This window comes from Panthera pardus, unplaced genomic scaffold (assembly GCF_024362965.1).
Source record: "Panthera pardus isolate Hobbes unplaced genomic scaffold, ASM2436296v1 HiC_scaffold_4, whole genome shotgun sequence".
Taxonomy (NCBI): domain Eukaryota; kingdom Metazoa; phylum Chordata; class Mammalia; order Carnivora; family Felidae; genus Panthera; species Panthera pardus.
Genome location: NW_026526969.1, coordinates 16074305 through 16088082, shown reverse-complemented (window position 1 = coordinate 16088082; position 13778 = coordinate 16074305). Strand labels below are relative to the sequence as shown.

Here is a 13778-nt window from a genome sequence, read left to right as displayed (position 1 = left end):
GCGGAGTGCGGGCGGCACGCAAGACGCCCACATTCCCCACGCGCAGCCGCTGCCCCCAGAGGCCGCTGCAGGCCCATCGGCGTCCCGTTTAAGTGAGCGAGTGCAGCGCGGTTAGAGAGCGTTCCATTAAAAGCAGCTAATTTAACGTTGTTCTGACCTGAGCCCTGAGGGCCCAGGCACTGGCAGGCCGGTGCTGGGAAGCAGAACACCACCCACCGTGGTCCTCGTGGGGCCCATTTTCGCTGGTGGCCGACGGCACCAGTCAGAGCTGTGGGCCCCGCGTTGGGCCTAGCGGGACTCGGAGATGGGAGCGTTCACCGCGCACCAGCCTAGCGAGGGCCGGGGCACGGAGGTGAAGACCCTTCCCCTGTCACTTTCCCGCCAGGATCCTGGACTTCCGCCGGGTCCCTCCGGTGGCCGGCAGGATGGTCAACATGACCAAGGAAATCCGGGACGTCACGAGAGACAAGAAGCTGTGGAGAACCTTCTTCATCTCTCCAGGTAACCTGCACTCGGGGAGGCCCCTTTCCTGGCTCACTGCACACAGAACAGCGAGCTTAGTTACCTTTACGAAGAAGAAGAAGAAAGAAACTTATAGTTTCTTCTTGCATAATCCACCCAAGGGCTGCCCCTTCCACTTCGGGGTGTATCTACATCACAGTGTCAAAAGCCTGCCAGAAATGGCCAAGTCATCATCATGGAATTGATCCCCTGGGCTGGGCACAGAGGTTTTTTCCTACCATTTGTTTTAAAGGAAAATGAGTGCATTTTTGAAAATTCTCAGCCTCCCCAGAGAGTCTCCTCCAAGTGGTCCGGCTGGAGGAGACCTCTGTTCCCTGAACTTCCTCCCGGATTTAGGCACCACCACCCTGTCCCCACCCCCCCGGCAGCAAGACCCTCACACAGCAACAAGGACTCCTCTGCCTCCCTCCCCCGGCTCAGCAGGAAGAGCGAGTAGAGTGGCGGCCTCCCCTGGCGCCCTCGAGGGCCAGCACAAGGGCCTGCCACAGAGCGGTGCTAATCATCAGTCTCAGACGCACACAAACTCCTGCCCTACCTAATCACCTGCCCCAGGAGCTTTTCGATGTGGCATTCAGGGCTCTGCGATCTGTCCGTCCGTCCCTGTGAGCACTTCCTTTGGGCGAGGCCCTGTGCTGAGCACCCCCTGCTTGCTGGGCCTGAGGGTGGGGACACCTTCTACCTCGTATTCGGTTCTGGAAGGTCCCGGCGATGGCAGAGAAGTGGAGTGCGGTGATAAGCGGGACCCACCCCGAGACAGATACCCTCCTGGTGGCGTGGGTCCATCTGTTAGTTCGTGCACATAAAACCCACGTAGAGGTTATGTGCCCCTACCCCCTGTGCTGGCAGCGTCTCACCACCCGACCAGAAACCAAAGGGGAGGGGGCTCGGAGGGCTTCTCATCAGCCTTGTCTAAGCCTGCCCAAGGCTGCAGGCTGCTTGGACGCCCCCGGTGACGGGGAGCCCGTCGGCTCAGAGGTAATTCAGCTCCTGTCTGCACAGCCTGAGTTGCTGGAAAGGCCCTTCTTTTCCAAGGGTGGACACCTGCCTCTCCAACCTTGGGTTCTAGGGCTTTCCCCGGGAATCCCCACCCACCCACCCCCGAGACAGCAAGCTCCTCCTCCACCTCAGCCTGTCAGGGACTCTGGGATCTCTCGTCCTCCAGCCTGCACGTCCCCAGCACCTTCACCGTCAGCCGCCCCTGCTGCCCCCGCTGCTGCCCCACGTGGCGATGAGCCCTTCGAGTCTAGGCTGGCCACACTCACAGGACCCCAGGCCATGCCCACAGGACACTAGACCACGCCCTCCGGGCCACGGCCACACCCACACGGCCCCAGGCCACGCCCTCCGGGCCACGGTCACGCCCACAAGACCCCTCCAGGCCACGCCCTCCGGACCATCATCACGCCCACACGGCCCCAGGCCATGCCCACAAGGCCCCTCCAGGCCACGCCCTCCGGACCACGATCATGGCCCAGGCCACACCCACAGGGCATTAGGCCACGCCCTCCGGACCACGATCACGCCCACGCGGCCCCAGGCCACGCCCTCTGGGCCACGGTCACGCCCACAAGACCCCTCCAGGCCACGCCCTCCGGACCATCATCACGCCCACACGGCCCCAGGCCATGCCCACAAGGCCCCTCCAGGCCACGCCCTCCGGACCACGATCATGGCCCAGGCCACACCCACAGGGCATTAGGCCACGCCCTCCGGACCACGATCACGCCCACGCGGCCCCAGGCCACGCCCTCCGGACCACGGTCACGCCCACAAGACCCCTCCAGGCCACGCCCTCCGGACCATCATCACGCCCACACGGCCCCAGGCCATGCCCACAAGGCCCCTCCAGGCCACGCCCTCCGGACCACGATCATGGCCCAGGCCACACCCAAAGGGCATTAGGCCACCCCCTCCGGACCACGATCACGCCCCACGCGGCCCCAGGCCACGCCCTCCAGGCCACGGCCACGCCCGCACGGCCCAGGCCACACCCACAGGGCACTAGGCCACGCCCTCCGGGCCATGGCCACGCCCACACGGCCCCAGGCCACGCCCACGGGACCCCCCCAGGCCAATGCCCCCTGTCAGTGGTCTTTCCGATTCTCATTGCAGCATTTCTAGTGACATCGTTCAGTGCTCAGAACTTAAGATGAAACACGCCCGCTCCCCCACGCCCATCACCCGGTTTCCCCGTTAGAGGGATGCTCCTCCACCTGTCTGACCTGGACGAGTTCTGGGGCCTCCATCACAGAGCCCGCCCAGAGACTGTTCTGGTGCCGGCGGAGGGGCCGAAAAGGCTTGTTGCTGCTGAGAGCGGGCCGTGGGTGGGGCCACTCGGGCTGGATAATGTCCCCTCAGCCTGAAACAAGTTTGTCCCCCCGTGAGCAGCCCCCAGCCCCCTCAGACAGGGCTGCTGCTGCCCGCAAGGCCTGCACCGCGGGCGCCGTGTCCTCCACCTTGGCCAAGGGGACACGGACATGACTGGGCACCTGCGGTGTGCCAGGCACTGGTACGCACCTGCTGTGGGATTCCACCTTTAATTCTTAGGCCAGCCTGTGGGGGCGGGTTGTTTCCTCGCCCCCCTCCCCATTTTAAGCATTTTGTTGAGGTACGATTGGCATGGTGTAGACCGTATCAACGTGCGAAGTTCGAGGAGTTTTGACACGAGCAGAGAAGCAACGAACTGGCCCGTCTGCCCCGGTCCCATCCTGCCCTGTACCCCCAACAGCGCTATCTGCTTTCCGTATCTGAGGGTTTCTTTGCTTCTACGGTTTTGCACAGTGGGGGTGACCGGCGGTCTGTCTGTCTTCTGTCGCTCGACAGCACTCTTCTGAGGTCCCTCCACATCGCTGTGTGGTGTCTGCGTGTTGCTCTTTATGTCAGGGTCCCGGGGCCCTGGGTGGGTGCGTCCCATGTCGTTTACCTGGTCATCTGGTGATGGGCACCGCCGAGAGGAGACTCAGTAACCCGCCCCAAATGAAGTGGAGGAAATGTCAAGAAAGGAAAATGAGTCAAGAACTTTCTACACTTTGCTTTCTTGGTGCACAGCGGCCTCCCTGCAGGAACCCCGCTTCTGGGTCTCGAGGTCTCACCGGGGCGCATGGCAGCTTTGCCGGGGGCTCTCAAAGGGGCCACGGAGCCACCAGTGTCCAGAATCCCAGCACGGAAGTCCCACATGTGGTGGGTGAAGAAGGGTGTGGATCCCTTCCTATAAACAAAAGGCGGAATCGGTTCCTAGTCTAAGCAGATACGTCTTCTTTCAGGAGAGCAGCTAAGCGCCCCCGCCAAGCAACAGTGCAGAGACAGGCTGGGTCGGAACCCAGTTGTGCCGAGCCCCACAGAGGCAGGCTGGGTCGGAACCCAGTTATGCCGAGCCCCACAGAGGCAGGCTGGGTCGGAACCCAGTTGTGCCGAGCCCCACAGAGGCAGGCTGGGTCGGAACCCAGTTGTGCCGAGCCCCACAAAGGCAGGCTGGGTCGGAACCCAGTTGTGCCGAGCCCCACAGAGGCAGGCTGGGTCGGAACCCAGTTGTACCGAGCCCCACAAAGGCAGGCTGGGTCAGAATCCAGTTGTGCTGAGCCCCACAAAAGTCTTTGTACTTTGCAGTAAATCTCCATGGACACATCTCATACATCCTAGAAGGTACACACATCCGTGGGTTTCTACAAGGGGAACCCACCTACCTAAACACCTCTAGGACAAGACACAGACTGTGAGCAGCTCTGGGAGCCCCTCCTGTTCCCTCCCAGCCACTCAGCCCCACATCTTTCAAGTGACTCTTTTTCCTGCTACGCAGGCCTGGGTCTGGCTGGGTAGGCACAAGGCCTCTACCCACACGTGGTGGACACAGCGTCCAGTTTAAATGTGCACGAGGGTAAGAAGGGTCCCCAGAGCTGTGGCTGGACACCTTCAGGCCACTCCTGAGCGATGGTGGCTCCCCAGCATTCCAGCCCCACCTGAGAGCCACCCACACCAGATCCATCCAGGTGGGGGAAGGACGGTAAGAGTCCTGTTCTTCCGGACCCTCCTCCCTGCCGTGCAAAGGCCTGGAACACTCCCGGTCCCCATGCTCAGCCCTCGAGCCACATGCTTTCCAGCTCCACAGAGACCAGGTTCTCGCTCGGGGTCGCCCGTCCTGCCCCCACCCCCCCCCCCCCCCCCGAGGTCCCCGGAGTTGGAGGCGGTGGCCCCAGAGTGGCAGGGAAGCAGGTTCTCCTGGGCTGACTCTGGCCCCCACCTTCTCCCCGCCGTCTACCGAGACGTCATCGCTGAGACGAGAAAGGGCTCATGTCCCCTCCTCCCCCTCCCCCTCCCCCGTCCAAGTGCGGGGGTGACCTAGTGACCGCTCACCTGCACTGCCCTCTGACTCAGCATCAGACATCTGATCTTACCCACATTTCCTGTTTAATACTCCCAAGCCCATGAGCAGGCACTACTGGGGCCCTCATTCAGGTGGGGAAACCGAGGCACAAGGAGGTGAAACACCACACCGATTTTGCACCTCTGGGCAGTGTTCCGGGCCCCACCCTGGCTGCTCCTTCAGAAACCAGATTTGGATGTCTGACGAGGACAGTGCTGTGCACTCAAGAAATGCCTTTCTCTCTGAGCAAAGCCAGCTTAGGCTCTTAGCTTAGCAAATCCCAGGGCTCCGGCCAACAGGATCAGATAGATTGTCCCCCTGAAAGTGGGGCTGCCTCCTCGGTTATGGCTGCACTGTGTGTCGGGGGGTCGCTGATGAACTGCGTCAACACGCAGGCGAGACCACAGACTGACCTTTCCCAGACTGTCCTCACAGCAATTCCCCAGCACTGGCTCGGGGATCATGAGGTCAGGGGCAGGAAGAGAGAGGCAGGCGATCCAGGCGGAGACTCCCGTGTGCCGGCGGGGCGCGGCGGGAGCCCCTGCACCGGCCCCCCATCTCCTCTGGACGGCTGCCCATGGAGACTGCCCACCAGACACGGAGACTGCGGCTAGAAGGGCCTGCCAGGCTCACGTCAGGAGTCCATGGGGAGCGAGAGCGTGGCCAGAAGACTCGGGAGCCTCGTGACTGCCATGCGGGCAGGGCGCGCAGCCGCACGAAAGGAGACCCCTCGTCTGGGGAACTGGCCGTTTGCACAGCTGGGAGGGAGCTTCTGGCTGCTGCACTCCCCGGGCTCTTGAGGGTCTCTCCACCAAACAGACAAGTTACTGAACACAAGATTCTACCGGTAAATACACACGAGCGCCATCGCACCCCTGACCGGCGGGGGCATCTGGCAACAAATCAGCGTGCCGCCTGGTCAGCAAGAGGTGCCCGCTTTCTAAATGACTTGTTTCATCGAGACATGATTCGGGCGCCATGAAATTCATTAACTTTTCTGGGCAACAAAATGACCAGGGCGTTTTATTCTTTAAGTAACTGCCTATACATATGGGTTAGATCGAGTTAAATTTGCCCCACCCTATTTTTTTATGAAACTCATCATTTTGAAGTGTGCCATTCAGTGGCTTTTGGTACATTCGTCACGTCGTGCCACAGCCCCGCTGATCTCCGCACGCTATCCTCACCCCAAAAAGGAGCCCGTCCCTGTTAGTCACCCCCAGCTCCCGCCTCCCCCAGCCCCCGAGCCACCAATATTTCTGTGGGATACACTTCACGTCAACAGCATCTGACAACACGTGGTGTTCCGTGTCTGGCTTCTCTCACGGCACACGCGTTTCCGTGGTTCGTCTGCAGCGAAGTGCGTGTTGGGGCTTCACCCCTTCTAAGGGTACGTAGCGTTCCATGCGGTGTGTGGACCACGCTCTGTTTGCCCGCTCACCGCCGGATGGACGTGCAGACTGCCTCCACTCTTCGGCCTCTGTGACCGGGGCTGCTGTGGCCCCCGCGTGCAGCACGCTGTGGACACGTGCCCACGTCTCTTGGGTGCAGAACTGCTGTGTGGTGTGGCCGTTCTGTGCCTAAGTTTTTAAGAAGCCCCCAAACTGGTTTCCGCGGCGGCCTCCCCAGTTTGTGCCCCACCAGCTCCGTCCGGGGCCCCGGTCTCTCCCCATCCTCCGCAACACCTGTAAACGCCTGTTCTCTTGAGCAAACCCAGCCTGGTGGGTAAGAAGGGGCGTCTCTGTGGACTCCACCGCATTCCCCTGACGACCGATGGTGTGGAGCATCTTCCCACGTCCCTGTTGGCCCCTCGCGTCTTTGCAGTATCTGTTGAACTCCCTTCCCGTGTGTCAGTTGGATTATTCAGCTTTTTACGCCTGAGGCGCTCCTCACATGTGCCACACGCAGACCCTTCTCGGATGTGCGATTCGCAGACATCCCCTCCCGCCGTGGACTGTCCACGCTTCCTTTATGCCTTTAAGCCTCTGAGCGTTGACTCTAGAGTTTCCGTCGAGGCCGTCCCGTCTCCCACAGCTGTGTGGCCTCGGGCCGCTCAGCCCCCCTCCGTGGGCCTCCGTGTCCCGTACCACGGGGTTGCAGCAATGGGAGATCTGGGCTGCGCAAGTCCGACAGACGGTGTGGACGCGGGAGGCCCGGGCGGGCGTGCGGGAGGGCGGGCGTGGGACGCGCTGCTCCCTACTCACCCCTGTGTCTGTCTGCCGCCAGCCAACAACGTCTGCTTCTACGGCGAGTGTTCCTACTACTGCTCTACGGAGCACGCGCTGTGTGGGAAGCCCGACCAGATCGAGGGCTCACTGGCGGCCTTCCTGCCAGACCTGTCCCTGGCCAAGAGGAAGACGTGGCGGAACCCCTGGCGGCGCTCCTACCACAAGCGCAAGAAGGCAGAGTGAGTGCTGGGCAGGCCGAGCCCAGGCCCGGCCCACCTCCTCATTCTGACAGCGCTTTGCTCGGAGGGGCCTCGGGCCTGTCGAGGGCCACGGGGTGTGAAGGGGTGTCGGGGAAGGGAGGCGCGCCCAGCTCCGCCCACCTCCCCCCTCCCGACGCGGACGAGACCTCCGCTTTGTGAATAGATGGCGGGACGGGGCTTCCTCCCCCTGAGAATCAGAGGTGCCCCCCGCGGTGGTGCTGGCCAGCCCAGAAGCACAGGCTCTCAGTGTCCAAACTCGGCTTGCACTCCTTGCCCTTCCTGTCCCTCAGACGAGAGAGGTGGCCGTGGAGGTGTCTCTGTGGGCGTGGTGTCCAGGCTCTGTTTCCTAACAGCGACCCCCCCCCCCCGAAACCTGGCATCTGGGGCTGATGACGGCCTCCAGACATGGCTTGCTCACCTCCCAGCCCCGTACTCCCGTTAATGCAGCCTTGGCCAGAGGCGCTATTCTGTGGTGACGCCTCTCTGCACCCCCCGTCGTTGCTGCGGTAATCCCGCCGTGCTGAGCTGCTTTGGGCCTCCCTGTCCACACAGAGGAGGAACTCAGCCTTCTCACAGTGGCTCCCCTGCAGGTGGGAAGTGGACCCCGACTACTGCGAGGAGGTAAAGCAGACGCCCCCCTATGACAGCAGTCACCGTGTGCTGGACGTCATGGACATGACCATTTTTGACTTCCTCATGGGTATGTCGGCGGCGCCGGACTGCACCCGGGGCTCCCACCCTGCACCTGACTGGCTGTGGCCACGGCACACGCTTTGCTCCGTTGTTTCGGCTCTGGTGTCACACAGGGGCGGGGGGGACAGCCCTGGGTTTTCAGCTTGCTTCTGTCCACAGGGAACATGGACCGTCATCACTATGAGACTTTTGAGAAGTTTGGGAATGAGACGTTTATCATCCACTTGGACAACGGAAGAGGGTGAGCTGTGTTCTTGCTCCTACAGACCCGGGGGGCCCAGACTGTGGCGGCGGGGAGGGCCATTCCCCAAGGACATTCTGTGTGTGATGCAGGGTGGGGGCCCCTGGCCTCTGGCTCCCGTCAGCAGTAAGTGCCTGTCGTGTTGCTCCTTCTGACCCTCAGGGGCAGTCACCCTGTGCACTGGGTCCTGCTATGTCCCCATGTTGCCCTGGGGAAACTGAGGCCCAGAGAGGGTGCTTGCCAGGAAGGACAGGGCCGTGAGGAGCCCTTTATGCCTCATGTGGATGTCTGGGACTGGCTGGCAGGGACAAACGGTCCTCCCTGCCCCCGTTGTGGGGGCCTGTGGCCACTGCTGGCCGGAGCCACCAAGGAGGGCCATCTGCCTGATTAGCAGGCAGGGACACAGGACCTGCTCTCCCCAAATGGTTAAAGCTGCCACGAAAGCTATTCTCAGATGCCTCGGAGAAGTGGGCACCGGGCACCCGGACAGTTGGCATGTGGGGGCCACGAGTTCCCAGCACAAAAGACGGCACTGGGCTGAGCTGACCACCGACTGCCTTCTCCACCCCGCCTGCCTAGGACCCTGCGTGTAAGAGCTCCTGCCCCACGCAGCGGCCAGCACGCTAGACTACCTTCCAGGACCTCCCTCATCCCAGGCCCTGCGTCCAGTGCCTGGCGTCCCAGCAGGGCACACGTGAGGTGCTCATTCCAGGGCCCTGGGTGTCCCCGGGGCTGCTCTGTGGTACCCTCGGCACGCAGGCGAAACCCTGGACAATTCTCCTCTTCTTTGGGCAGGTTTGGAAAATATTCCCACGATGAGCTGTCCATTCTGGTGCCTTTACAGCAATGCTGCAGGTAAGGCCTCCGCTGCCTGCCCCCTAGGGAGCCCCGGCCCGTCCCCAGGCTAAGCAGAAACCCCCCAGTCCCTGCAGCATGCGGGCCAGAGCCCCAAGGCCCTTCCCAGCACACAGCCCACAGACCCCATAACGGCCCATCTTACGGCTGAAGACACTGGCGCCCGGACAGGGGTCCCGTCCCCAGCACTCTCTGCCACCCTCTTCGGGGCTCCCCACCGGATCCTCCTGTTAGGGCCAGGACAGCAGTCTGCGAGGCGCACTGGGTCTGCCCGGCCCCGGCAGGCGTGTGCCGCAGAGCCGAGCGCCATCTCCCGGGGGGTCAGGCCGTCCCTCCCCGCCCTGCGTCTGCCCGTGTACTGCCAGGCCTCACGTGGCCCCCTGCTCTGCCAGGCGGGACCCTCACCGTGGCGCCTCTGGCACGCAGGGGCCTAGGCAGGCCGAGGACCAACCCGTGGCCTCCCCGCTCGGGGCCGACGCGGTCCCTCGTCCTGCCCCAGCGCCCCGCGCCCAGTCCTTAGAGGCCGGGCACCGCCTCCTGCGAGCTGGCGCCTGACCTCCCTCTCCCCTGCAGGGTCAGGAAGTCCACCTACCTGCGGCTGCAACTTCTGGCCAAGGAGGAGTACAAGCTGAGCCTGCTGATGGCAGAGTCCCTGAGCAAGGACCGCGTGGCCCCCGTCCTGTACCAGCCTCACCTGGAGGCCCTGGACCGGAGGCTCCGCATTGTGCTGCAGGCCGTCAGGGACTGTGTGGAGAAGGACGGGCCGCACAGCGTGGTGGAGGACGACCTGGGCCCTGAGCACAGAGTCCCCCCCGGCAGGTAGTGACCGAGAGCCGCCGGCCTGCCACGGAGGAGGGACTCGTGCGTCCACACCCTGCGTTCAGTGACTTTGGGAACAGACAGGCCACTCCCAGAGTCCGGGAACCTTCGGCGGTGGGTCTGACAGGACACGTCGTATTCGTCCTCGAGACCGGAGGAGGTTGGGGAGCGGGCGCTCTGTGCTCACGGACGGAGGCGGCCTGGCGGCGGGGGCGACCCACCTTTTTTGTATGGAAAGGAAGTGTTTACGTACTATTTTGTATTTATACGTGGCGTGTATGTGCATAGACAGAGAGCGACGCCCACACACACGGACGCCAGCCCAGCTACCAAATGCACACGAGGGGGCAGAGCCCACGGGGCTGGACTCTCCCACCAAGTTTGCTCACATCTGGACCTAACTTGAAACAAACTCCCTTCTCCCCTCCTTCCTGGGGGCCCTGCAGCCGGACAGCCGACCGTCCCATCTCGGTGCCCGGGAGGCTCCTGATGGAACCACGGGCTGGTCGACAGACTCTTGGCTCCAGAGTGACGTAAATGACCACGTCTTCCATTTCTCAGAGCCGCTCGGCAGCACCGGGGACGTTCCCCGGCCGCTGAGGGTGCTGCTGCTGTTCTGACTTTGCTCTGATGGTTGATGTAAATACGTCACACGGGCCCCTCCGCGGGGCTCAGCAACAGGCTTAATTTTGCAGCATTTTTGTGGAATAGATTGCAATGTGGTAAAAGTGCAATAAAAATACAGCAAATGTGTATTGGGGTCCAGGTCCCTCACACCCTGAGCTCGGCTGCCTGCCCGCCCACCATCCACAGAAGTCAGTCCTGGAGCTGGGAGCGCCCAGGGTGGCCTGGCGCCGTGGCTGGGAAGAGAGGCCCGTAGGCAAGCAGGAGGCGTAGGCCTGGGGGCAACCGCCCATCCCACTCCTGCTGTGGCAGGCACTGACAAAGCTGGGAGGGGGTCCCCGAAGACACGGGCTGGTCCCAGAGGGTGGCATCACATCTACACGGCACTGGCACCTGTGGGCACACCACGTTTGCCCCGCCCTGCTGGCCGCGGGGCCTGGAGGCTCCCCAGACCTTCTCCGTGTGCAGCACCGTGAGGGCAGAGGGCACTGTGACAGGCCAGCCCCGAGGCTTCCAAGGAGAGCACGCTACCGAGGGCTCACGTAAACCCTGCAGCATGAGAACGCCTGGGAGCAGAGGGCGCTGGAAATCAGAGCCCCCAGTGCCTCCTGGGCACCCCCTCTTATGCTCCCAGCCCCACTGCTGCCCCAGGACCATCACTTTCCGTGTGCTCGGCACCTTGCAAAGCAGCCGAAATGAACTGTTACTGGTCTCTAAAGCAACATGGCAAGGTCGATTTTCTTTTCCTCGTTTCACAGATGGGGAAACTGAGGCTCCGTGAGGGTCTGACACTGGGCCCCAAAGTCAGTTCAGGTTCCCAGAATGGCCAGCTGTTCACTGAGGGGCAGGAGGGCTCCTCCACGTCCCTGAGCCCCACCCGGGCCACGCTCAGGTGCGGGAGGCCTGCCCACAGCCCAGCCACAAACGAGCCTTAGGCTGCAAGGAAGTAAACGGGGGACGTGGCTCCCACTCCCTGCCTAGCACAGGCTTCCAGCCCGGCGCTCGCCCGATGGCCGGCACCCGCGTACCTCTGGCCCTGCCCGCCACCCTTCTCTGGTCTCCCGCTTCGGTCCCTGTCTCTGCCACGTGGGGAGGAGTAGAGTGCCCAGGAGGGCCTGCTGTGGTTCCACGAGAGGGAGCAGACAGCTCCGTGGCCCGGACGGTGCGTCCACCCCACCCCAGGCCTCCCCGAGGGAACGAAGTGCTGGTGTCGCGGCCTCTGACTCAGGGTCAGTCAATGCTGCACACGGCTCCAGCCCCCCCCCCCCCCCCCCGTCCAACCACCGTTGGTCTGGTCCAGTACGGTTGGCCGGGCAGCTTCTGCAGGACCTGCTGTTGACCCAGCGGACATCACCAGAGGTGACCAACCCATGCGTACGGCACAAACTAGGCCACTCCAGACAGGGACGGATGGGGAAGGGACAGAGGTAGGAGAGACCCTGCTCCCAAGTTCCTGGGTGGAGGCCTGACCCCCAGTGTAAGTGCATTTGGAGATGGACATTTAAGGGGGCAGTAAGGTTGAGTGAGGTCAAGAGCTGGGGCCCCAATCCGCTAGGACTGGCCTCCTCGTGAGAGGAGGGGAGTCTTCCTCCCCGCACATGCAGAGGACGGGCCACGTGGGGACAGGCAGGAGACAGCCACCTGCAGGCCAGCAGGGGACCCACCAGGAGCCGCACCTGCTCTAAGAGCCCGTGCGTAAGCTGCCTGGCATGTGGGGCTCCTGGGGCGCCTGTGGCATAACAGGAAATACACTTTTGGTCTTTTTTCTTGGGTCCCAACACAGAACCCCCAGGTCTTTTGGAGCTTCCTGAGCAAAGACAGAAGGAAAAAGGTGACCGGAAAGAGTGAGCGTGTGGTTGTCACACAGATTCAGGTCTGGGCCCGTCTCTGTGGCCCGGACTCCTCTCGGTCCAGGACGGGGCACACCCTTGCACGTGGGGGTTCCCCTTCTCAGCGCGAACGTCCCCGGCAAACGGGTAGGTTCCACTCCACTTCAGAGTATCTCCTGTGTCTGCTGACTCTCAAAACAACCAGCTCGAAATAATCCTCAGGCCCAAGAGGCCCATCTCGGGGTGACATAATCTGCCGCCCTTCAAAAGCCAGGCAGCATCACTGGAACCAGAACGCGCAGGTGCCTCAGAGAAAGCCCAGCGCAGGCTGGCAGTGAGAGCAGACTGTGGGCACAGGGACGTCCCTGTTCACCCAGGCTCAGCTCAGGACACGGCGTGACAAAGCGGGGATTCGCAGCCACAGAGCAGGGGGTCAGTGGGCTGGAAATTACTAAGGAGGCATGGGGTCAGGATTCTTGCTGAAGCGGGCCAGGGGGACCAGACACCCCCTGGGGGATGGGGACCCGATCCGACATCCAGGGCGAGGCTCTCACTAACCTGACTTAGAAGGGTCCTTGTTAAAATCGGCCAGTGCGAAGCCGACGCACAAGTCCGAAGGCCGAGGCCACTTGGGAAGAGGGCGTCTCAGGCAGAAAGGAGGCTCCTCGTCCCTGCGACACAGGGAAGCACTTTCCCAAGGCTCAGCCACTGGGATACGACGGGCACGACGCCAGAAGCCACATTCCCTCAACGGCCCAGCAGGCCGACCGCCCACCGAGGAGCCCACCAGGCCCGGGTGAGGACACGGGCCCTGAACAGCCTGTGCCCAGGAGGATGTGCCAGAGGATGCACCAGCAGACCAGGAAGAAAATCAAGACGGGGGGGAAAGCAGGAACAGGGAGGGATGCCAGCCTGGTTCAGTGGGCAGGACGGGGGCGGGAGGGCCGTGTCCAGGAAGACGTGGAAAAACGAGGAACCAGCTCTTTCTGCAGAAGAGACAACAGCACAGCCCAGCCGGTGACGAGCACCTTCCGGGAACCAGGCAGACAGGAAAGGCCGTTCTGTCCAGAGGATCAGCTCCTCAGGAGAGGATGTACAATTACGGGAACTCACGACTCAGCTCTGTGTGGTTTTTACAGACATGCCCAACCTTATTGTTCCAAAGAAAGCACAGGTGGTCTAACCGAGGCGGGCCGGGGCCGGGGAGGACGTGGTCTGAGAGCTAAGCCCTCTCTGCAAGACGCAAAGTCGACAGGTGTTAGGTGAAATTTAAAATATAAAGTTTAACATACGCCTGTCAAGCATGGAGGTAACACAAAAATGCAAGCGAGCACATCCAGGGAAATAGGCGGGATTCCCCAGGGACGCGGTGGTGGAAGCAGGAGGGAAGGAGCAGACTCTGCTGTT

At 62.4% G+C, this 13778-nt stretch overlaps 1 protein-coding gene across 1 annotated transcript in view; it reads left to right on the top strand.

Moving 5' to 3' along the window:
* Positions 1 to 10671, top strand: part of FAM20C (FAM20C golgi associated secretory pathway kinase) — a 47363-nt gene extending 36692 nt beyond the window's left edge. The window contains exons 5-10 of the mRNA XM_053893796.1: positions 386 to 501; positions 7109 to 7289; positions 7901 to 8010; positions 8163 to 8244; positions 9040 to 9099; positions 9673 to 10671. Coding sequence (XP_053749771.1) covers positions 386 to 501; positions 7109 to 7289; positions 7901 to 8010; positions 8163 to 8244; positions 9040 to 9099; positions 9673 to 9922 — 799 coding nt within the window. The 3' untranslated portion in view covers positions 9923 to 10671. The remainder of the gene's footprint in view (positions 1 to 385; positions 502 to 7108; positions 7290 to 7900; positions 8011 to 8162; positions 8245 to 9039; positions 9100 to 9672) is intronic.
* Positions 10672 to 13778: the final 3107 nt, after the last annotated feature.